Source organism: Macaca fascicularis, chromosome 9 (assembly GCF_037993035.2).
Source record: "Macaca fascicularis isolate 582-1 chromosome 9, T2T-MFA8v1.1".
NCBI lineage: Eukaryota > Metazoa > Chordata > Mammalia > Primates > Cercopithecidae > Macaca > Macaca fascicularis.
The window spans coordinates 57621678-57647876 of NC_088383.1; the positions used below are offsets into that span (position 1 = coordinate 57621678).

Genomic DNA, 26199 nt, shown 5'->3' on the forward strand with positions numbered 1-26199 from the left:
AGAGCCAAAGACTAGTTAAAATGCTGGAAATATTTCCCGATGTTTTTTCCCCACCGTTTTATTGTAGTAAATACATATAAAATGTGCCATTTTAACCATTAGATGCACAGTTCTGTGACATTAAATACATTCATAATGTGCAATCATCACCACCATCCATCTCCAGAATTCTTTTCATCTTGTGAAGCTGAAACTCTACACCCACTAGACAACAATTCCCTGTTCCCCTCTCCCTGCGACCCCCAACAGCCATCATTCTATTTTCTGTCTGTATGATTTTGGCTACTATAAATACCTCATATAAGCAGAATCATGCAGTATTTGCCTCCTTGCAGCTGGCTTATTTCACTTAGCATAATGTGCTCAAGATTTATCCATGTTGCAGCATATGTGAGAATTTTATTTGTTTTTAAGGCTGAATAATATTCCATTTATGTATATACCATACTTGCTTATCCATTCATCAGTGGCACTTGGGTTGGTTCTGCATTTAGCTGTTGTGAATAATGCTGCTATGAACAGAGTTGTCCAAATATCTCTTAGAGACCGTGCTTTCAGTTCATTTGAGCTATAGGCAGAAGTGGAATTGCTGGATCACATGGGTATTCTTTTTAACATTTTGAGAAACTGCCACACTGTTTTCCATGGCAGCTCTACCATTTTACATTCCCACGAGTAGTACAGAAGGGTTTCAGTTATTCCTCATTCTTACCAACACTTTATTTTTTTCATAGTAACAGTCCTAATGGGTGTGAGGTGGTCTCCTGTTTTTAAGTTGCCTTTTTCTTGGTTCTGAGTTCACTTGATTGCCATAAACCTTTGAATAATTTCCAGAATTCTGAAAAAATGTATTCTGACACTTTGATGTTTTATAGTGCTTCTGTGGAGCTGTTTTGGCTGACATCACTGCCTCTCATCAAATTCTTAGGATCACTGTATTTCACTGATTTATATGGAGCAGTGTAAAGTTTGTTTTTGCTCTGAAGTGAAGCAGTATACAAAATAAGCTACTATTATTACCAGTCATTCCAAATTGGAAATAGAATATTACCAAGTTACCAAGATTGAGTATTTGCCAGAATTGTTTTTTATATATATATATTCAGAAATATTTCGTATTTTTGTTTTCTGGGATTTTTAACTGCTTTTCTTGTGATATAATTTACATGCCATACAATTTATTCATTTAATGTGTACAACTCAGTGTTTATTATATTTGAAGATTGTGTGCTCATTACTTAACTTTAGAAAATTCCATTGCCCTAAAAGAAACTCCAAATCCACCCGTCTTTATTTCCTATTCTTCTGTGTTCCTTTCACCTCTAGCCCTAAGCAAACATTAATCTACTTTCTGTCTTTGTATATTTGTCTATTCTGGACATTTCATATACATAGAATTATATGTGATATTTTATGCTTGGCTTATTTTACCTAGCATAATCTTTTCAAGATTCATTCATGTATTTATTGTGTGTCAGTTCTTCATGTTATTTTATTGACAGATATTTCACTGAATAGATTGTTTATCCATTTATCACTTGATTATAATTTGGGTTGTTACCACTGACTATTATGGGTAATGCTGACGTGAACATTTATGTAAAATTTTTTTGTGTTGGTATGTTTTATATTTTAGTTTAATCTAGCTTATTCTTTGAAAAGTATTGAGAGAGGAATTTTTTTTTTTTTTCCCTAAGAGACAGAATCTTACTCTGTCACTCAGGCTAGAATGCAGTGGTATAATCATAGCTCACTGCAGCCTTGAACTCCTGGGTTCAGTAGGTTGAAAGGAATTTTTTTTTTTATTTTTTTTTTTGAGACAGGGTCTCTCTCTGTCACCCAGGCATGAATGCAGTAGCATGAACATAGCCCACTGCAGCCTTTACCTCCTGGGCTCAGTGATCATCTCACTTCAGCCTCCCAAGTAGCTAAGACTACAGGCATGTACCACCATGCCTGGCAAATTTTTATTTTTTATGTTTTTGTAGAGATGGGGTCTTGCCATGTTGCCTAGGCTGGTCTTGTATTCCTGGCTTCAAGCAACCCACCTGCCTCGACCTCCCAAAGTGCTGGGATCACAGGCATGAGCCATCATGCCCAGCCTGGAATTTTAAAAAATTATTTAATTCAGTGGAATTACATCTTCCTTCTGAGTCATCTGCGTTATTACATCTTCCTTCTGAGTCATCTGTGTCAAATAACCTCACTCATGTAATAAAATAAATACAGAGATAGTTTTCATAGTATAAGACAGTTGAGTCTTTGAGCTGTTGAGGCTTTTAAGTGAACAATCCTGTTACAGGCTTATCCTTAATTATCATTCTAAGTGAATTCCTTGTATATTACGTATACAGCTGCTCTAATCATTTGTCTAGTGCAGTATTTAAATAACATAATAAAAATCTCTTTAAATGGAAGAGTATTTTATCTTCCTGAGCCCCTACTCATACACTATGTGAAGTAGAGCAGACGAGTGAAACTTCTAGGTTTGGTTTGTTTGTTTCCTGAGTCCTTAGACCGGAGCAGTAATCCAACATTGTGGAAGTTCATTTGATTTTAGTAAGGCACACCCCTCCAAATAGAAGGGTTCCAGATTAACAAGGATGGCAGGTGGCTGGACCAGAAAAACAGACTAAATGGTAGAAGATATAAAACAATGGAAACAACAAGAACCATAAAAAAACAAACACAAAATTACAAAAGAACAATATTTATGGTAGTATGTTAATGGGATTAGTTCCTTAGTTTAAAAAGTCAGATTTTGGCAGCACGCAAAGGCTCAACAACAACTGCATGTTTCCATAACACAGACATTTGTAGCTAACTTCAAAAGGCTGAAGGCAGAGAGGTTGGTAGACATATACCAGGAAAATGCAAACATCAAAACAAGGGTAACTCTATTTAATGAGATAAAGTTGAATATGGTAGGTTCAGAGAGGAAGCGTTCCTCTCTGGGAATAGTCTCACATTTTAAAGGTGAAAGATACTATCCAATTAGGATATACAATTATACATGAAGTAGAGTTGCTATACAAAAAGCTTAAAAGTGTAGAAAATAAAAGAATGGCACAAGCACAGCAGTATTGGGATAGTCTAACTCCCTTAGTATCAGTACATAAAGTGGTGAAAATAAAGTGCATCTGTAGAAAATTTCTTAATGTGATAAAGTGGAGCTAATGAGACCTACTGTGGTCTGTTACCTATTGTGAAGAATCTCCCTTTATCTTAGCTTGGGCTCTTTGGGAAATCTAGAGTGGAGATACGCATTGAAGTTTTTTTGCAGCTGGTCTTGAGGCCACGATTGGTACTCATCTCTGCTCTACTACTTATTCTAGATTCACCTCCACCCTTGGCTAGTACTTCTGCTAGTCTGAGGTTACTTACTTGGTAAAATAACCTGGCCTTTCATCCCTTGGGTAGAGGTTCAGGGCAAGTCAGGATTACTACTCTGAGACCCAAGCTGATGAGGTCCCACCATCTAGATAGTTGCGGGTCACTTTGTTGGAAAGAGAAAGCCAAGTGATGTGCATGGCTCTTCTTTGCTTGGAAGTGACACACGTCACTTCTGCTTAGAGTACGTTGACAGAGCTAGCCGTAGGACTTGCCTAATTTGTAAGGAAACCGGGAAATGTAGGGAGAGCAGACTTCAGAATAGTGGTGAGCCCCAGCCTCTGCCACAGTCTGTCCTTCTGGCTGGCAAACATTCCTTTGCTCCCTTTATTCCACGCCCTCCTCAAGGGAAATAACCCAAAGTTCTATTCTTATCAAATCCAGACATTGCTCGTCTTGGTCCAGAAACATAGTAACTGGAATGACCAAATTATATGGCCACCCCTATAACCACTGCTCCCCTGCTAAATACTGTAGATAGAGTGGTCAGACAGGGCCAGTGTTATCACAGTGAGCAATCCCATTTAGAAAACTGAAAAAAGCAGTCATTGGTTAGTTGTAATTAAATTCTTCTGTACAGACATTGTGAATGTCCCTTGCCCTGGGTGAGGGGAATATTCCTCCTCAGCCCTGACTGTTCTCTGTGGTTCTCAAGTACCTGGCTCTACCCTGTGGAAGAATCATCTTTTTTGCTATCCTCATGAATATATCTAAAGTGAGTATTGAAGAATGTATTTCCCTTGAGGGCTGCTCACGTTTCTCAGCCTGCTTCTTATCTATAAAAGATTGGGGCCCAAGGGTCATTTTAAGGCCACCCTTCTAGCCTTGCCACTATTGACATTTTGGACCAAACAGTTCTTTCTTTTGATGGTGGAATGTTTAGTAGCATTCCTGGGCTCTACCCACTAGATGCCAGTAGCACTACCCAGTTGTGACAATCAAAAATGTTTCTGACATTGCCAAATATTATTTTGGGGGAAAATTACTGTGAGTTGAAAACTCCTGTTTGAAATATAGAAGGATCATAGACCTTTGGCGTTAGGTCTGACAGTTAGCTAACTCTTTCAGAAATTTAAGAGATTTCTTATCTTTCTGATTGTAGTTCTTTTCAAAGCATCTTTTTTAACTCATGGGTCCTGTATTCTTGGACTTAATTGAGGCTGTCTTCAGTCTTCCTGTAAGCGTTCAAGCTTCTGTTGGCAGACTGAGGCAATTTTATCAATTGAAGGATTTTACAGGACTTTTTCCCTGAAAGGGTTTCAGAATTATTATGTGAAAATGATGCATAGAAACCAATCCAAGATATCAGTGGCTTAAAGCAATATTTATTGTTTACTTGGGTCTGCAGAGTTGGCTGTGTGACACTGCTCCAAACCATGGGTCAAGTTCAGGCTTGTCCCATATTCAGGTTTCGGCATCTAGACTGAAGCATCCACCAGAGACATCCTTTTCTCATGGTGAAAGGTAGAAGAGCAAGAGCTATGCTGAATCAAACACATTCCCCCATATTTCATTGCCCAAATTAAGACAAGTGACTGAACCTGTCAGCAGGGTGAGGACACAGTCTGGGGTGGGCAGGAATATTTGCAGAACAATCTACCATACCTTCTTTCAGGGGTCTGGTAGCATTTAGCTTTTTCAAAAGGGCAAGACCCTGAAATTCTAGGCTCTGTTCCCTTTTATTTCTGCTTTAAAATATGGCTACTACTTTTAAATGCAGCCAGTAGCTACCAACACAAACTACTGAAGTTTTGCTGTCCAGTCTCTTCTAGAGCAGGGTTCAACAAACTTTTTCTGTGAAAGCCTTGTAGTAAATATTTTAGGCTTTGTGGATAATAGTCTGTGTCACAGCTACAAGACTCTGCCATCGTGATACAAAAGCAGCATAGGTGATATGTACTTGAATGAGCATGACTGTGCTTCAGCATCAACACTTTCTTTACAAAGCATACAGGCCTTAATTTGCCAGCCCCTGTGCTAGAGCTTTCAGGTTCATTGTACAAGTGGCTGGGTGCAGGTGACAGCTTCATGAAGTGTTTTACTACTACATAACCTAGATCACCTTTCCAACCTTTGATGTGAGTTTCCCTGCTGCTCAATTGCTAAGCTGGGATCTTATGTTTTTATAATAGTTAACACCCCACTTCTGACACCAGTTTCAGTGTTAGAATAGACTCAGCTGTACCGAAGTAACAGATAAACCCTTAATTCTCAGTGACTTAGCACGACTCAGGCTTATTTCCTTTGCTGAATGTGTGGTGTTTGTGGACTGTACATTTACATAAATGATCAGCAACCCAGGCTGCTAGAGAATCCCCTGGAACATTCCTAATCACCAAAGCAGGTCAGGAGACCACAGGAAGTTGTGCACTGGCCCTTCTCTTCTTCCACTCACATCCCATGAATTAGAGCTACCCATGTGCCCTTGCCTAACTGAGGAAGCTAGAAAAATTGGGGGAAGAAGACAGAATGTTGGGTTAGTTCCACTGCCTACATAAATTCTAAGTTACTATTCTTAGATATAGTTAGCATAATTAACAACTGTAAGGTACATAATGATATGTATGGATGAATTTCAGTTAATAGTCTTTAAGGCTTTTTTTGACAATTTTTGTGCTTAACAAAAATACCTGTTTTTAAAAATTGTTACTTTGCTTTTAATTTTTTCACAATAAAGTACTTAAAATTGGAATGTTATTTCTAAATTGGAATCTGCTAGTATAAAGAGCCAGTAGCCTTCAACCATCACACTAAACATTAAAGTAGTATCAAATAAATATTTAATATTTATTACAAAGCTTGTAATATTTGTTCTTGAACATGCAGTGTTTCTTTGCTGAGGTACTGTATTTTAGAAGTATTAGCAACATTATACTTACAGAATACCAATAATGAAAAAGTTTTTCTTCTGTTTCATTAAGACTTTTGAATTGTTGGTATATTTAATTTAATAAAACCACTAGATTACGTATCTTCTAAACCCATCCATGATTGCCTGTCGAAATACGTTAAAGACAACATGCTTTTCTGTATGTTAACATTACAAAAGTAATAGTTGTCTTTCAAGCAGGCTGTTTTCCTTTTTTGTATTAATCAGTGATATTTAATATGTATACTGCATGTCAGTACAGGTAATACAGTGCATTTGTGTTGTGGATTTATGCTTTCTTACTTGTTTGGTCCTTTGGCTTGTAATAGTATTCATCAAGGCTAACAGGCATAGTATATTGAACATGAAGCCATGAGTGTTTATGCTGCTACCTGACTTTTGATGGGCACAGCACAGAATATGTTAAAGTAGGGGCCAGGTGAAAAATTCTGAATTATTCAGTAGTATCTGTAGCAAGTAATTTTATAGATTAGTGGCACCAAGACAATGGTGTCCTACTTCTACAAACAGACAAAAATTTTATAGCAAATTTGTGGGACTCCAGGTGGGAAATCAGGGATGGAAAAATGGATAATGACTATTCTGGTCCTTTGGAACTGGGTATCTGCCAATCTAAAAGATCAAATAACATTTGCTATTGAATGACAGGATGGCTCATTGTTGACTTATAACATCTGTATAAAACTTATTGTGACTTTAAAATGAGATTTTAAAAATATTGGTAATGTGTTATGCAAATGAATATAAGTGCTAACTTATCACTCTTTTACTATAGTAGTTTTTTATGTGAGCTTTCCAATGTCTTTTCAAATCCCTTTTACTCTATTTAACCGAAAATGTCTAGCTAATCATAATTTCTAGCAATTAAAACATTACTAACTTCTCCAATAACTGTATGTATTCATAAATTTTAAATCCCACAGGTTTGCCTTGTAATGATGAATCAGTGCAGTAATATTACAGTGAGAAAAATGAACAGTTAACATGAATGTTTTGCAAGGGATAGTATAACTTTATTGTGACTGTAGGATTTTCATATATATCATGGCAGTCATTTTTTAATTTTTATTTTCTGAAGGACTTAAAGCCCAGTAATATAGTAGTAAAATCTGACTGCACTTTGAAGATTCTTGACTTCGGTCTGGCCAGGACTGCAGGAACAAGTTTTATGATGACGCCTTACGTAGTGACTCGCTACTACAGAGCACCCGAGGTCATCCTTGGCATGGGCTACAAGGAAAACGGTCAGCACACACATTTATTTGAAATATTTTTCTGATTTAGCTTTTTTCTTTATTCATTAGAATTTTTATGTAAATACTTAAGCTGAAGAACATTGAATTAAGTATGTACCATTGTTTGAAATGTGTATCAAAAGTTTGCAGGTAACTATAAATTTTGTCATAAATGTTTGAAAAAACTTGGGGCCCTTATTTGTTCAAATACAGATACATACCATCAGTACTACCATTGGATAAAGAATTCGTTGCCATGGCCCTGAGACAGAATTTATGCTCTTTGCTTGCCTATAACTTGAAAGTGAACATTTCTAACATGGTCTCAGGGATGTATAGAGTGTACTGACAGTTTATTATTAGTGTACATCAGTGATATTTGCCCATATTTCCAACCCCATGAAACTAAAGATCATAGCGGTAGCACTCATCATAAACTTTAAGAGGTACATTAAGGCCTCTGCAAAGCTGCTGGATAATTAAGGTGACCTCTTGAAGGAAGCAATAAAGTTTCATTAAAACCTTATGTCCAGCCTTAAGGAAATGACTTTTAGTATTTTGTGTGGGTATATCCGATTGTATCAATTGACCTAAGAATCAGTGTTGAACAAAATTATCTGGCATGTAGATCATGAATTTAAACATTTTTTATGGATATACCTACTTATATTTAATTTAGGAAGAAATTTTGCATCTTAGAAATTTAGGAGATGAATAAATCTGCTAATAACCATGGGATTTTATGGAAATAAACCATCATTTTAAAAAATGTGGTGACTTCATCCAAAATACTACCAAGAATAAAACCTAGACATTTTTTCTGGCAAGGAATCTGGAGTAGCAGTTCATTTTGAATCAGGAAATTGTAATAAGTCAACTTTTAAGATTTTTTAAAATAAAATATACGATTAAGCTGAGCTTGATTTTCTGAACTGATTAAAAACAAATACTTTAAACATTTGCTATTAATTTTTTATACTTAATAAATATGCTGTTCTTTTTACTTACTCTCTACCTGAAATTTGAAGGGTTTTTTTTTTTTTTTGAGAATTGATAACTTCAAGTGACCCACCAGCACAAAGATTGCTTTTGCATCTGCTGTGATTGTCATAGATATGGTCATAGATATGGTGTTATGTGTCAGTGTCCTATAAATATGATCTTAGGATAGCTCCCTGCCAGAAATTAGCACTAAGAAAAACTGTCATATGAAGAATTGAGGCTGGGTATGGTCGCTTACACCTGTAATCCTAGCACTTTGGGAGGCCGAGTCTTGTGGATCACTCGAGGCCAGGAGTTCGAGACCAGCTTGGGCAACATGGCAAAACCCTGTCTCTACTGAAAGTACAGAAATTACTCAGGTGTGGTGGTGTGCACCTGTAGTCCCAGCTATTCCAGAGGTGAGGCATGAGAATCACTTGAACCCGGGAGGTGGAGGTTACAGTAAGCTGAGATTGCACCACTGTATTCCAGTGCCTGGGCAACAAAGTGAGACTGTCTCAAAAAAATAAAAAATAAAAAAAGAACTGACATGTGGTTCCTCTCTTAGTTAAAAATTATGTAGATCACTTTCTTGCCTTCCCACTCCCACCCTAGGAAATGGAGTCAAATGTAATGCTTAATGACTATAACTACATTAGCCAGCAAGGTTAAACATAAGTACTTCCTCCTTTTAATAATACCTCACACTCATTTTATTTATTATTATTATTATTTTTTTTTTTTTTTTGAGATGGAGTCTCGCTCTATCGCCCAGGCTAGAGTGCAGTCGTGCCATCTTGGTTCACTGCAGCCTCCACTCCCGGCTTCAAGCCATTCTCCTGCCTCAGCCTACTGAGTAGCTGGGATTACAGGCACGTGCCACCATGCCTGGCTAATTTTTGTATTTTTAGTAGAGACAGGGTCTCATTAGGTTTGCCAGGCTGGTCTCGAACTCCTGACCTTAGGTGATCCACCTGCCTCGGCCTCCCAAAGTGCTGGGATTACAGGAGCTTGAGCCACCACGCCCAGCCTCCCACCCATTTTAACAACTTTGCTTTATGTGCCTTTTATTGCAGTCTACTCAGAGCATTTTGGAAAGCAGTGTAATCAATATATTTTTAACTGCTTAATAGACTAAGCAGTTAGCTTAAAACTAGAGTTGTGCATGAATCAGACTTACGTTCCTAGTCTTCACTGGCCCAGATAATATCTTCTCTCATGCTTGCAGCTTTCAAAATACTTTTGTTTAAAAATAGGCTTTTCTGGAAGTTACCAACATAAGTTGTATGCTGGATATTTAAAGTTTAACATTCTCTTTAAAATCTGTAGAGAAGATTTATTCTAATAGATTTTTGTCAAAAAGGAAAACCTTAGAAAAAATTTTTCTCTGAGGCACTAATTTATAAATATTAACTTTTTTTTCTAAAACCTTATCCTTGAAAGCTGAACCATGACATAAATATAAAAATGTTCATTCATTTTAATATGAAATTTTAGGGAAACTTTAGTTCCACAGTATTTCCAAAAGTAATTCCCAGTTTAGCTCCTAAGATTCTTCAGTGAACTGGCAGCCTTTTAGTAAGAATGTACTGTATTAGAAAGTACAGGCTTTAATTTTCTAAGTCCTTTAACATGAGTAAAGGGCACGTCTCTTTCTGACATCTATTTGTGCTGTTTTCCTCTTGTCATTTTAAAGAATTTGGACCTTCAGATGTCACAACCAAATGCAAGTTTCTAAGGCTTTTCCTTCTAAATTGCTCATTCTTCCCTCTTTTCCTATTAAACTGCAAGCACTTACTCTCTCCTTTTTGTGTGATAGCCAAACCCAAAGTCATAAAATGCCACGGTGTACAGTCAGTTTCCCTAAGTAGGTGGAGATTCCCAATTGTCTGTTTCTGTGTCTAGCAGATTCTTGTCAACATTGATTGGGATTCCCATTTACAGTTGGCAAGGGTCATCAGTAAGTCTTCCAGGAGACTCTAGATAGTCAGTTCGTGAGAACTGTCATACTGTGTCTAGCCAAAACTAACTTCTTAAATCAAAAGCAGTTTGGTTTTATGGCTTTAAAAAACTTCAGTTAGGAAACATGAAATACATTTCTCTTACAGTTTTCCTTGATTAGTTGTTAATTCTCTGTGCACTTGTTCCTTTTGGGATAGTAGGGTAAATGTGGCATCATGTTGCCAAGAAAACAAATGGACTTTTAGTTCAGAACAAGCATAACACTTCTCAATTAAATATATTTGGGAAATCCAGTTTAAAAATTCTAAAGAGCTTTAGATTAACTTTTTTATTGTAATTATTCATAGAGATTATTTGTTAAATATTTGAATATGCTGAATTGTTTTCTCATGCTTTTTTTCTTTTATTTAACTTAGAGAGTATAATGCACAGTTGAACTTCTAAATAGTATAGTATAAAGATTTTATTTTTATAATTTTACTACCTCATGTACATTTTTATTTACAAAGTTCGTGTTTGGTTCTGTTTCATATTTTATAAACAAGTTCTCAGGGACAAAACATGCAGGGTTTTTCTATTTATGCAATTTCTGTGCGTAGCTCTCACTTTGAAATTAGATATGTAGTTAAAATGCCACACTTTACATTTTCTTTTGTGAACCAAAGACTTTCAAAAAATAATTTGTGTTTTAAATTATTCCATGAGCTAAAGTTACGATCACTTTTTTCTTTTTGTGATGTTTTGCAGTTTTTATATAATGCAGTCATATTATGCTTCTTTGATTTTAATGACCTTTTGCTTTGCTTTTCCTTCTTTTGTGCTGCAAACACATAGTGGATTTATGGTCTGTGGGGTGCATTATGGGAGAAATGGTTTGCCACAAAATCCTCTTTCCAGGAAGGGACTGTATCCTTGTGCTGCTGCAGCAGTTAATTAGTTAGGCGATGAATTTCTTTATGTTCTCTAATGAAAATGAATATGCTACATTTATACAGATGGGATTTTAAACAGGCATAAAGTTTGTGGCTATTAGAGTTCAAAAATTGTTGAGATAAGCTGAAATATTTGTAGGCTGCATCTGGCAGTAGGACATACAGTCTCTGCTGGTAGTCAGAGCACATTCACTGTCACTCATTTTTATTTTATACTGCTTTTTATAATTTTAAAGTATACATGGTGTGTGTGATTTTCTTTATTTTTTTTTTATTTTAACCAGAATCTTTATGTTAATGTCATTGCATTTTGTTTTCAGTTGACATTTGGTCAGTTGGGTGCATCATGGGAGAAATGATCAAAGGTGGTGTTTTGTTCCCAGGTACAGATCGTATCCTTATCTTTGGCCTAAAATGTAGTTTCTAAAGGTCAAAATGTATGATAGCACTTCAGTTTGGTCAGGTGTAATGTATTTTGTCTCTCCCTAATATATTGTTAAATTACTCTTAAAATACCACCTACTATTTGACATAGACTTTTCTTTCCCTCATTTGTTGTTTCATATGTTAGTTCAGAACCCTGCTCAATTGTAATTGTGCACAATTACTTGCTGGCTTTGAGTTGATTTATTTAACCTAAATCAAAAGTCATGGCTTGCATTAAAAATTTCTAATAATTATACACTTAAGTCTAGAAATACGTACAACTTAATATGAATTTTGGAGCTGTCTGTTGCTTCTGGCCATCCTTTTGTTTTGTTCCCCACCTCCTTTTTGTTAATGTTCTATGTGGTTTATGTCTTTTGATTGTTGTCTCATTACTCACATAACATACCCTTTCATCTGAGAATTTCAGCAGTAGTTTTATATGGTGACGATAGCTTTGGATTCATGCTTTTTGTTCATCCCACTACTTTTAATATTTATATTAACAGTGATTTGTTATGTGTTTATCAGCTAGTAACATTTAGAATTGTTTCAGGAGGAAGAATGGAAAAAGCCATATTCACAAGATTACGATAAGTGAGTTTTAGGTCTTGGCCTTCAGGTTCCTGGAATGTAAAGACTAGAGGAAAGGAGACTAAGAAATCCCAACCTTACAACTTACCAAAAAACAATCTTTTTTATAGGCATCGGAGCTTTAGAAAAAATTTTTAAACATAAACTGAACAAAGAATGGCAAAAGATAATGCCGCTTTTATAGAAGCCTTTATTTTTATTGCAACTGGTTATTTTCTGTTAGTGTAGAAAACTTAGTAAAACAGGATGTGTTCTAGAAATAGTCGAGGAGATACAATCATGTTTTCTGATAAACTGACAGAAAAGGAAACATTTTGTGTATTATTATAGCATTGTGTGCCGTTTGCAGTTAGAGCCACTGTGGATAGTAATTGTCATTATTCTTAGTTACTTATAATTTTGTTTAGACTTTGTGAGTTTAAGCTTCCATTTTAAGGTAAAATCAGTTAGTATGAACACACACAATAAATAAGATTAACAAAGCTTATTTATTGATCATTTCTGTCCATCTACAATCATTGCCTTTTGCAAGGTGCTTGTGAGATATAAAATTTGTAACTGCCACATCCTTTCTTAGGATTTTTAAAATTTCCATTTTCTTATAATATGATTATGACTAATGTGTTGAACATTAGTTATGGAGTATTTTTCTTAGCTACTTGATATTAGATATTGATCAGTGGAATAAAGTTATTGAACAGCTTGGAACACCATGTCCTGAATTCATGAAGAAACTGCAACCAACAGTAAGGACTTATGTTGAAAACAGACCTAAATATGCTGGATATAGCTTCGAGAAACTCTTCCCTGATGTACTTTTCCCAGCTGACTCGGAACACAACAAACTTAAAGGTACTTTTACAAATATATACATTTAATCCCATTTGGGGTGTGTGTGTATGTGTTCGTGTGTTTATATGTATTCATATTCTTATGGGACATAACCCAAGGTTTTCTCTGGATGGTGGGAAAAAAAATGAGGTTTTATTTTTCTTTAATTTTATATATTTTAATCATATGTATAAAATAATTTTACAGTAATATTTTTAAAACATATGCTTTTAAAATAAAAAATAATCTCAAATTGCTGAAAGTTATTAATAATTTGAGAACCTTTACAAATATATGTACATTAACATCATTATGTTTGCAGCCAGTCAGGCAAGGGATTTGTTATCCAAAATGCTGGTAATAGATGCATCTAAAAGGATCTCTGTAGATGAAGCTCTCCAACACCCGTACATCAATGTCTGGTATGATCCTTCTGAAGCAGAAGCTGTAAGTTATTTTCTTAATGTTTACAGAACATACTGCATTCTTAGAATTACAGTTAGGTTTGGAGGAGACCTTTTAATTTTAAATAAAAATGTAGATACATGATGATGATGTTTTTCTGTTTCTTCATGAAAACTACGTCAAATAAACTAATGAGCATATTTGAGCCCCTCCTACACAAAATAAAGTCACCTCCCACTGTTTTTTGCAATCTTGCCTGGATACCCTAACCAGAGAACTAGGATGTTGAATGCTCTGAGGGAACATCCTAACTCAGTTATAAAAGAAATTACTATATCCAAAGGAAAACGGAATTCTGTGATCTATGATATAAATAAAATGTGGCAATTTCAAGAGCTGGAAGAAAAGAAAAAGACAGTTAAACATTTTTTTTCCTGCAATGAAGGAGTCTTCCTATTCTGTCTATATAAGAAAGTTGATGATTGATCAGTCTTGATCTAATGATACATTTTTATAAGTCATCTGTCTGGCTAATATTTCAAATAACTACAAAGAGTTAAAATACTCCCAGCATACTGACTCAATTATTATTGCCTTGTGTTTTTCAGCCACCACCAAAGATCCCTGACAAGCAGTTAGATGAAAGGGAACACACAATAGAAGAGTGGAAAGGTACATTCATCAGATTCTTAGAGGGAAAACTGCGAAGGAGCTTCTGGTTTTTATATGGTGATTTATTGTCATGTTAGAGAAATTTGTGACATTTTCTGTGCATAACTGAAATTTGTTAATATTAATATTTTTACATAAGTGGACAGTAAGTCTGCTTCCTTCCTTAACTTCTTAAGTTCCCGTTTCCCACCCCAGACACAGACACATTAGTGCTCTCTCTCATGTTTTTCTATGGTGTGTGAACATACAAATGTGTTTAGTGTCTCCCACCTCTCTTCTTCCACCCTTTTAAAATCACATATGGTTGTGTACGATATATGCTATATGTACTTGCTTTGTTGATATAATCAGATATCTGGAAGGTTATTCTGTTTTGGTTCACATATATGCCTCTCTTGCTTTAATAACTGATTAGTGTTCTGCTGTATGAATGTGTCACACTGTATATCCATCTCCCTCTTGATGACCATTTAAATTGTGTCCAGTCTGTTGCTGTTAGAAACAACTCTGCCGTATTCATGTTCACATATGAGAACATACCTGGAAGAAAAATCCTAGAAGGAGATGTGCTGAGCCAAAGGATATTTTTCAGTTATTTCCAAATTATTCTCCAAAGAAATTGTAGTAGTGTACACTTCCATCCATATTGTATAGGAGCCTCTCTTTACCCTCACCCTTGCCAACAGAATGAGTTAATTTTTAATATTTGTAAATCTAATATAGTAGTTTTATTCTATTTTATAAATGTGGCTGAAATTAATCATGCTTTGATAGTCATGGAAGTGTTCAAAATATTTCTTCGAAAGGTCCCCTGAGACATGTGGGCCAGGTAATGTTTAGGTCCCATTTACTTCCATTTGTGTTGTTGTCCTTCAGTGTTTTGACCACTTTTGTAACTGTGTGACTTTGAGTAAATCACTCCCCCTTCCTCCCACCCTCCTACACCGCCCCCTGCATTTTACCTCATCTTAAAATAGAGGCAGAAGACCTGTTATTAAGAGTTGTCTTTAAATCCTGGGAAGCCAAAGTGGACTGGGGAGGTATAAACATGAATAAGTAACCCATCTATAAATGTGTTTTGCTAAGGATGAATTTGATTCTTTCTTAGAAATTGAAGAGATTTAGAGATTGATTTTCTGTGAACTTTGGGAAACCCATGGTTAGCAGAGCCCATGATAAAGTTAAAAAAATGACAGAACAATAAAACTGGATAGAGTCTGCTGCATTTGAATATGTAATATGCATTTGAATATGTATACAGATATAGCTCTGTACTGAATATGTATGAAAGCATTAACCTGATATTTTTACATCCTACTAATTTACAATAGACCATGAAGTATTTTATAGAATCTTGTTTTTTTGTTTTGTTTTGAGACAAGGTCTCACTGTGTCACCTAGGCTAGAGTGCAGTGGTATGATCATGGCTCACTGCAGCATCAAAACTCCTGAGCTCAAGTGATCCTGCTGCCTCAGCCTCCCCAGTAGCTGTCCACCACACTTGGCTAATTTTTTTTTTGAGACAGGGTCTCACTATGTTGCCCAGGCTGGTCTCAAACTCCTGGGCTTAAGTGATCCTCCTGCCCTGCCTCAGCCTCCCAAAGGGCTGGGATTATAAGTCTTAAGCCACTGCACCTAGCCTAATTTTTTTTTTTTTTTAATTTTTGTAGAGATGGGGTCTCACTCTGTTGTCCAGGTTGGTCATAGACTCTTAATAGGCCAGCAGTTGTAAGGCACACCATTATGTGCCACAAAGAAAAAAAAACACTGTCAGTTGTCCAGCACCATTGATTATAAGATGGAGTCAGTTTCAGAGTTTAAACTGAAAAAAAGTACATCTTAAAATCAGTGAGATACAGTGTTTTCATTTGTTTAAGAATATATTTGGGGGTTTTGATTGCTTTAAAAACATTTACCTTTATTCTGTATCTCTTACTCCTAGCCCCAGGTGCATGTCAGTAATTACCCACAGACTGCCTTTTTCAAGATCTACCTAAGAGTTTTAGCTCATAACAGAAAGAAAAATTAATTGCCAAAGCCATTAATTACAGATGGCTTTGCCTAGTTAGTACTCCTAATTAGTGTCGGTTCTTCTGCCTTAATCTCTTTGTGCTTTTTCCCAGAGGAGTGCTATTTTCTCTCTTAAAAAATCCTCATATTGCAAATGTTTATCATTCCTTTTTGTTTCTTTGAAGAAGACCATCTCTTATTCTCTCCTTTATCAGTGCTTTCTATTTTTCTCCTTCCAAGCCTTAAGTTACTATAACAAACAAACTTGTCTCCAGTTGTTGTTCATTCCAACATACTCTCTTGTTTTACCTTATTACCAATATAAATGTCATACTCTGTAATCAGGGATTCTTTGTCAGAATTTTCTTCTTCAGGAATTAACACAGACTCCTTGAAATTCGATGCAATATTTTTTGTTTGTATGTTTTTCTCAGAAGAGGGTTTTACAATTCTCAGAAGATTCCATGACCCAAAGAAGATGATAAATAGTGGTGATGATGTGGCATCCACCATTAAGATTACGTGTGGTGTGCCTTGTGAGTCTGAATGTCTACTTAAGAACCTTAAGAAGGTTTTTTGTTTGTTTGTTTTTGCTTTTTTGTTGTTGTTGGGATGGAGCCTCACTCCATTGCCCAGGCTGGAGTGCAGTGGCGCAATCTCAGCTCATTGTAGCCTCTGCCTCCCAGGTTCAAGCAATTCTCCTGTCTCAGCCTCCCGAGTAGCTGGGACTACAGGCGTCTGCCCCCATGCCTGGCTAATTTTTGTATTTTTAGTAGAGATGGGGTTCCACCTTGTTGGTCAGGCTTGTCTCAAACTCGACTTCAGGTGATCCACCCACCTCGGCCTCCCAAAGTGCTGGGATTACAGGCATGAACCACCACTCCTGGCCGAAGGTTCTTAAGTAGACATTCAGACTCACAAGGCACATCACAGTTAACATCAGAATTATAAGTGAAGAATGTAAGACAGGAGGCGCATATATTGATACCAGCAGAGCAGCTCCCATTGTCTCTCTTCAGTTGCAACAGTTGTCGCAGTGGTCTGCTTGCTGTCCAGAAGCCTGATAAGAGAAAAAGATAGATTCCCATGGAGAAATGTTATTGGAAGTGATAACCATGCTTACTCATAAGGAGTTGAAATGTAGCTTACCTGCTTCTTTTCCTCCAATAAAAATGTGTTTATCTTTCATTCTGATTAATGAAGCTTTTGCATACTCTGATTTAAATCTTGGTAACATATATCTAGTTGAGTACCCACAGTGCACCAGGCTCTATTCCAGGGCTCAGGAAATGGAAGTCAGTAAGACACATGGTTCAAGCCCTCCCTGAGACAGATGGTAGTACAGAATGGTATGTGGTATGATATGCTGTAGTACAAGTTGCTGGTAGAGTGAAAAAGAAAGCTTCTACCCCAGCACCATCAAACCAACTTGAGAAACAGTGGTTACAGGAAAGATTAGTACTTCCTTTCGATATGATCCATTGTTGAGTGTCAAGGAATTGTTATTAATTAACATCCTTGAATCTTAGGCTGACACTTAACTGACTGTCATTGTAAGGACACTGTTTGAAGTACTTCACATGTATAAAAATTTCCACTTAAACCATACATGCGTTGTGAGATTGGCTCTTAGACTGAAAAGTTCATTTTTGTTTACTTCTTTTACAGAATTGATATATAAGGAAGTTATGGACTTGGAGGAGAGAACCAAGAATGGAGTTATACGGGGGCAGCCCTCTCCTTTAGGTTGGTTACAATATAAGCTTGGTTAAGATTACAGTTTACTTCTTGTGTTGTAATCTTCAGTGGCCTGAAACCTGCAGTTCTTCCCATACTTACAAAATCAACATTATTCCAGGCTTAATAAATATAAGGAAATACAGTTTGTTTGGTGAAATTTGAAAGCACTGACACACTTTTCTATTAATACATTATACTAATATATCAGTAACTGTTTATAAGATGCACATCTTTTTCTATGATATTGACATTCTGTTGAAGAACAGAAATTAAAAAACTTTGTTGGCATTGTTGTTGGGTCTTTAAAGAAGAAACTTCTCAAAATTCAATATACATACCTTTCTGTGATCTTGACAGTCTTTACTTTGGATAAATAAAAGCTTCACTGCAAAATTTAGTACATGTAGTACCAAGTTGCTGTCTTTCAAAATGATATGACTGATTTGTTGAACGAAGGCAATAACATTAAAACCATCACTAGAAGGTATTCTTTCTCTAAGAAGAGAACTGGGTTTGTAGGAGTTAAAACTTTTTTTTATCATAAGCTGATCTTATATTTAATGTTAGTACAAGTAAAAGTATAAAGAATAGAGGGGAAAAGTTAAATGGCAGGTAACATGTACATTAAGTACATACCACGTGGCAGACACTAGTGGTTTATATACTTTATTTTATTCAGCCCCTAAGACCCTAAGGTATAGGATTATTGCAGCACGTTATGGATGAGGAAACTGAAGTTCAGAAATTTGAAATAACGTAAGATTCCAAATCTGTTATGTAGATGAACTAGTACAATAACTTCAGAGTGTGTGGTTTTTTCAGCCTCCCATTTTGTTTCTGGCGGGCAACAGAGACTTCTCTGGCTACAGAGGTTAGGACAGTTGTATGAAGGAGGTGAAATTTGAGCTGAGCCTTGAAGAGTGAGTAGTATTTCAAAAGATAGGTCTTGATTTTGAAGTAAAACTGTGCCATTTTAATTCCTCAGAAACTTCTACTTTTGAGGAAAAAAATAGATGTATCTAGCATGTTGTATATGGGTAAGGTTTTTTAAAACTATAGTGACATTGTCTACTATAAACATAATTGTTTAAGCCATTTTTTGTGGATTGCTTTGACATTTTTGCTTATATATTTTAGAGTTGTATATTTTAAATCTTTGATCAAGAATGCAGTCTTCCAGATTATAGTGTAGATCCTGTTCAAAATATGAATGGGTTTTGACAGCTTTTACCTATTTTGGAAATGGACTTTTCTCTACAATTTACTTCTAACAAATTTAAAGCTCTATTATAAATGCTTCATGTAATTAATTAGCTTTGTATTGCTACATAGTAGTAGTATAACTGAATTGTTCATGATAGAGGCTCAGGTGGGATTTGGAAAGTTCATTATGTGGGACAGTTTTATACTTTAGCATACTATCCAATTGAGTGGCACAGCTGGAGTGCCAGATGTTTGAGTAAATGTAATAATCTCATGAGTTAGAGCAGTTGTATTTGTTCTTAATTTGTAAGTGAATAATTTGAATCTTAGTCCAACACTTGCTTATGATCACAAAATAAGTCAGTGGAAAAGATAGAAATTGAGGTTTCTAGACATCTTCTGGATCCTCAGTTATAGCTTGCAAAGATGAGTATTAGCAAATTAAGCTGTTATGAAAATATTCCGCTCTTGATTATGTACTATAACAAAAGGAGTAGTGCTTGGTAAATCAAAATATCAGATAACCATAGTACCATTTCCACTTGATTTTTAAAATGAATTTTATTCTTTTCCCCCTTTGAGTGCCTTCTTATATTTATTTTGGTTTGGCTAATAGTAAAGTAAGTTTGCCTGCCTTGAGTGTGTAGAGACTCACTTGAGAGAGGAATGACCCACCTGAGACTAATGATTTTCTATATTATTACCATTCAGATATTTGAGAATTTACTGTATTGCTTTAAAGAAAAAACAAGTGTGTGTTTTTTTTTCCTTAGGTACTTGATTTTTAGATTAAAAAGTTAATGCATTTAAAAGTTAATTTTTATCAGATTAAAACATTTGGATAAAATAATAGACCCTGAACTAGAGGCATATATAAAAATTATATATGTTGGATCCCTTTTATGGTTTGAATGTTTCAGTACAAGTCTTAGAAACTAGCCATTGTGTACTATGTATGTTACACAGATGTATCATACTGTTCAGTCAGAAAAGGCTCATTCCAAGTATTGACTGAACTAAAAAGAATATACTATCTCAGTTTCACTCTGACTGAGAAGCTAATGGACCTTTCTTGGGTCTAGGAGATTATCACCTATTTTACCTCTCATCTCTCAGGCCTGAAATACTCATCCTGCTTTTCTCTTCTGTTTCAACTCCCATCACCTGCTTTGTCTCTTGTGGTTCCATTCCTTTCTGTCTCCCAGTCCCCTCCCTAAAGATTTTCCTATTCCCACTACACTGCCTGTTTTCTTTTTGCATTTGAAGAAAAGCTCGCAGAGGACCTTTCATATTGAAGTGTTTTATTGCTTATCTGGACAGAATGGAGGGATGATCTCAAATACAGATGCTGGGTTCAGGAGCAGTGGTTTTCAGCCATATTTGGTTTCAGCATCGTTGGGTGCCTGAACCTCACCCTCAGAAATTCTGCTCAGTGTTCCATTTGAAGACCATTGATTTTATTTCATAAATGTATTCTTGAGAACTTTTAAGTAACTTGCGTTATTCAAATTTGGAATGACCCTTATTTAGTGTTCATGTGGTTTAAAAGTACTTAGCCTAGTGCATGAGTTACCTTTTTTCTCTATACCCCAGTGTAAGTCATTCCTGTCCCCTTCCTAAACCAATCCCCTTGAGAGGATTTCTGTCTCGAGCTCAGGTATTCGTGTTACTTTTTAAAATTCAGGAAGTCCTTATTAGGTAATACTTTCGGCAAAAGAAACTGTTTGCTCCTACTTTATCTATTTAATAAATCCATATTTCTACTTATCAAGTATTAGCGTAGAAATAAGAAGACCCAAGTTTACTTAACTAGGCCATTTGAGTGACACTGTCATGTCCCATAACCTTGTATAAACTGGGGCAGTTGAATTAAGGTTTCTTCCTGTTAAAATTATTTTATTCCTTGGCGCTTGCTTTAAAACAAGATGTGCCAGAAGTACATCTTGTTTCAAATTTGAATCATTTGAATTTTTCCTTTTTAGTGCAAAGCTATAAAGACTTTTTTGTAGGGAAGTAGCTTTTAACTTTTGTAGTTATACAGTCCTTTAAGATCTTCTGTCCAAAAAAAGGCATTACAGACAGTTTTGCATGTATTATCAGCAGTATTCACACGTACCCTGAAGCCCATTTGTGGATCTTGCTGCAGGACCATTTCTAAATGTGGCTCAGATGTAAATTCTTGTCTTAAACTGGAAAACACATTCATTGAAAGGATAGGACTCCACGATTCTAGACATTTTCAGAATTCTCACCTCATAGCTGTCAATGAAGAGTGTTTTTTAGTGTATTGGATATCATTTGCGATTATTTTTAGTGAGCCTTCTAAACCCAAGAGAAAAAATTACCACTAGAGGCAGGCAGTGCAGTGCAAGTAGCTCGATCTGCAGCTGTCTGCAACTGATTTGCTGTTTTGTTTCTCATAGCACAGGTGCAGCAGTGATCAATGGCTCTCAGCATCCATCGTCATCGTCGTCTGTCAATGATGTGTCTTCAATGTCAACAGATCCGACTTTGGCCTCGGATACAGACAGCAGTCTAGAAGCATCAGCTGGGCCTCTGGGCTGCTGTAGATGACTACTTGGGCCGTGGGGGGGTGGGAGGGACGGGGAGTCGGTTAGTCATTGATAGAACTACTTTGAAAACAATTCAGTGGTCTTATTTTTGAGTGATTTTTCAAAAAATGTAGAATTCATTTTGTAGTAAAGTAGTTTATTTTTTTTAATTTCAAGTGATGTAATTTAAAACCTAAGTTGTGTTTCAAAACAGCAACAAAACTGTATTGTATTTTTTGCTGTAATTAACTGTATAATGTAAACCTAATTATTTTATCATGTTTTAAATTTTTTGCATATTTGCTTTATCTTATGCTGCTGATTTTTTTAACTGAATTTGTAAGATTTTGTTTATCAAAGCAACTATTATGTGGTGACTTGCCTATATCATGAATTATTTAAGATTTTTATAGTTTTTTTTATTAGAATTTATTTCAGATGTTTTGTTCATGATACTATCCTTCAGGGTTATGTGCTTATCAATGAAATAACCCCAGAGGAGTGAGGGAAAATAACTTGTAGCCAGTTATATTCAGGAATAACTACTGTAAATGATGAACGTGTTAGGAGACCTCCAATATTTGCTACTTGCCAATCCTAATTTAGTTACAAGAATTGGTAGGCAATCCTACTTAATTTTGGCAAAAGCCCCGTCATCTAAGTGGCAGAATAACTCAGAGCATGTCTTTGAAGATGCTGGGCATCTACCACCACCTTATGTCCCCACCCTACCCAACAGAAATAAGTAAAAAGAACATGGTGTATTCTGCAAATTTGTGGCATGCTCAAAGTTTATGATCACATAAAGTCAAGAGGATACTTCATGAATAATACATTTCAATGCAAATAAACAGATGGTTCACTTCTACTAGCTATGAGCCTGTTTTTGTATACACTGAGTTAATCTACTCAGGCTGTAGGTCCCAGCAATGTTCTAGAGTCTAGTCTTTCCCTTTCCTGCAGCTTCGGGCCCTTGGACCTTTCCGGTTTCCTATTACTTGGAGTGTCTGTCAGTTGAACACCAGTTGTTCTGGTGTTTCTGGCCATTTGATTCTACTTGTAGCATAATCATATTTATACTAGCTATTGGGAGGTTCCAAAGCCTACCTAGATTTGTGTAGGTGATGTATCAAATGAGCAATATACCGTTCATCTGAAAATAGTAGCACACAGCCATATATAGGATGTCATTTTCTAAGGACTGTTTCTTCACATTGAGCAGAGCAGGCATAAATGGTGGTTATTTAGTCTGAGTCTTTTATTTTTTTATACCTGATTTTCAACATAACATGCAATGTGGATGTCGAGTAGTGTAAGAATGGTGCTGCTCCTGACAAGTGTATGTTAACTGTTTACATTTTCTATCTGCAGAATTATTTCTCTATAACTGAACTTTTCCCAAGTAAAATGTCTTTGAAGTCTCGTTATTTCTGAAATACGGTGTCTGTAATAGACCCAGGCACCTTTTAAATGATCTCTGGAACAAGAGGGATTTCATGTAATGAACTAGGAAGTGCATACTCACATAAGCAGCAAGGTTCTAGGCAGAAAGCCCCTTGGAATTCGTGACCAATGGGAAGAACAGGTGTGGCTTAACATGCAGTGTCTGAAAATTTGCTTGGCATTTTATTCATATATTTAGTGCAAAATTCCTTTTGAATGAGATATTTTACATCATTGTTAATGTGCAATATTTAAGATTAAAATACGTTAGCCTTTTTATATACTTTGAAATAGCAGGTTTGTTTTTGATGGCTTAGAGTCATGATTTCCAGCTTCCCAGCCTTTTTATCAGTCCCTTTTCTAATACAACAAGGTGCATTAATTTGATTAGACAAATTAGAGTTTTAAGACTATAACACCTCTTGAATTGTAGACAGGAAATACTGGATTCACAGTTTTAGCAGAAATTTGAGAATGAGTGTGTTTATATTAATTTGACAATTAGCTGTATTTTCTGTAACGTAGATTATGTCACTGTTGCACTTTCACAGCAGACATGCTTTCAGAAGGTTCTCTTATTTTATGCTTGATTGCTGATAAGCCATCTTTATTGATACAGATTTTGGTTAAGTAAGGAAAACCAGGTGTCTGACTGTATCATTTGTTGTAAACGCCAGCTGCCACTTGCCAACCATAACATTGAGTTCAATTCAAAGAAAACAAACTCGAATTACTTAGTGTAAACTAAAATATTTAACAAATTATATCCTAAAAACAAGGTCTCTTTGTTAAATGTTGTGTGCCCTAGGTTTTAAATTACTACATCTAAATACAATTTTGCTCTTAAATTTGTTAAGCTAAATAGGTATTGGTTCTTTTTATTTTGGAATCCTTTAAGCATCTTAAACATTTTTTTTCCCAAGAGAAGTTACAAATAACATTTCTGTCAGGTAGTACTTGTGTGAAACCACCTTTCTTGTTCTATAATTTTGATTTTTCAATTTTATATACTTAATATACTCACTGTCTTGCTATGAGAAAGTTATTTTGACCAAGATTTTTATTATCTTTACAGATTAAGAAAGAGATGCCAATTCTTTACCTGTGTCTTCCTGGTTACTATTCTCTTCCCTCTAATATATACTGGCCATTTGTAAAACCATTGTATCGTTGGGATCACTTAGTTATACTATACGCAAATAGAGCATCTCAGCTCTGTCATACTGCTTGCTGAACAGTTTTCAGTGTGTCATGCACCTTTGGCTGCTGGTTGTTCCTGACGTGCACTCTTCCAAGTTGGTAAAGGCACAGTGTGTTCATACCAGGTGTTCCTAAGAGAAACACCAGCCTGTTAAATGAGAAGCCTACACACAACCCCCTTAACAATCCAGAGAAGCTTGACAGTGTGCAAAGAAGCACTCTTTCTGCCAGCCTTGTCAGTGTTCTGTTCTATGCTAATCCTGCTGTGCTGTCTGAAAGATGGAGGGAAGAGGACATCAGTGTCTGATAGTGAAATCAGCAGCAGGAAAGTGAAGCTCTTTCCTTGGTTACAGATAAGATGGTTTACACTATTGGCCAGTATCTGCTACACATATGAAGACTTAACTATTCAGTGTTTGCCTAGGCACTAGCCTGCACAACATTTTGAGGTTAAAACATAGTATATTTTCAAAAATATTATTGTAGTTTGTGAGTGTTGTTCATTAGTTACACATTAGCTATAGAGTGGATGCATGAAGCCCCATGACACCAGTAAACTCTTCTTACCAGTAGGTAAACCAAACACCACCATTCTGTCATTAGCAGCCCTCTTAAATGTTGCCTCTCCATATCCTGTTGCATTTTTTGTGTGCATTGTGTTTCTACTGATCTCTCTTAGGTTTTTCCGGAATCAAAGGAAACTAATTTTTCCTTAATAGCAAGAAAGATGAAGAGGTAAAGGGCATTGAAGCAGAAATGTATAGTTTGGGGTACAATTAGAAAACTCATAAGGAAAACAGAAATCCTAATTAATTTCAAACTGACTGCTCTTCGTTAAGTGCTCTTAAGGAGAGTCTAGTAAGAGTAACACTTTTTGGCCATTTCTAGTTTAGATTCTCTTCGTTACTGAAACTTTTGAGAAATATTACCTGTGGATTAATTTTGCACAATGTTCTATTCTCATAATGACTTACAAATTAAACTAGGCTTTTATTGAACTACCTCACACTAATTTTCTATGCTTTCCCAAGTAAGCTGTTGCCCTGTTAGATCTTTACTGAGTGAATTATAAATGTGTGTTAAATACTTTTTAGCCAATGTTGAAACAATACCAGTAAGTGTGTAAAGTATATACCTTACATCAGTAAGAGACACATGTAAAATCTTTCACTGTATATCTTGGAAAATTGTGTTAGATGTGCTCGTTGACATTATTACTGTTTTGTAAGTAGAACCTGCTCGTGATATCAGTCCATTCTTTACATTTTACAAAAGGAGTAAATCTTAGTAAAATTTTACGAAGAAATAAATTACTTTTGTAGGCCCAATATTTGGTATATTTTTGAGAAGCTGTTAATCTTTTAGCTGAATAATGAAGTTAGACTGAATTACGTGTCTCCCTGGACTGTGACATCTACTTTCTCATTACAGTTTATCCTGGCCAGCAGGGTGTCACACCTGGAAACCTGAGTATGATAACTGACATTTGCTTTTCTTCCTCTGCGATGTCATTCCTCCTCCATTCCTCTCCTTCCCTGTGTTCCGTTCCCTCTCCTTTCCTCTAGACAAAACAAAATGGGGCACTTTTTAGGGAATGCTGAGATCATTATTGTGATTTTTCATCATTCATGCCCTAGTCATTAAACATGCACCACTGGAATGTAAACAACGTTATCTAGTATGTCAATTGGTTACAATATTTTAAATAAAAAAGTGGTATGAAAATTATGAAA

General features: G+C 35.9%; 1 protein-coding gene across 16 annotated transcripts in view; it reads left to right on the plus strand.

Annotated features, from left to right (window-relative positions):
• The window catches only part of MAPK8 (mitogen-activated protein kinase 8), a 134859-nt gene extending 108660 nt beyond the window's left edge, over positions 1-26199 (plus strand). For 4 of the 16 annotated variants that reach the window (XM_045399916.2, XM_045399914.2, XM_045399920.2 and 1 more), the window contains 7 exons: positions 7359-7524; positions 11293-11364; positions 13080-13262; positions 13564-13688; positions 14255-14318; positions 17997-18074; positions 21695-26199. In XM_045399916.2, the coding sequence (XP_045255851.1) occupies positions 7359-7524; positions 11293-11364; positions 13080-13262; positions 13564-13688; positions 14255-14318; positions 17997-18074; positions 21695-21711 (705 nt within the window). In that variant the 3' untranslated portion in view covers positions 21712-26199. Of the gene's footprint in view, positions 1-7358; positions 7525-11292; positions 11365-11710; positions 11783-13079; positions 13263-13563; positions 13689-14254; positions 14319-17996; positions 18075-21694 lie in introns of all 16 variants that reach the window. The other 12 variants (XM_045399908.2, XM_045399905.2, XM_045399912.2 and 9 more) reach the window with 3 other exon arrangements.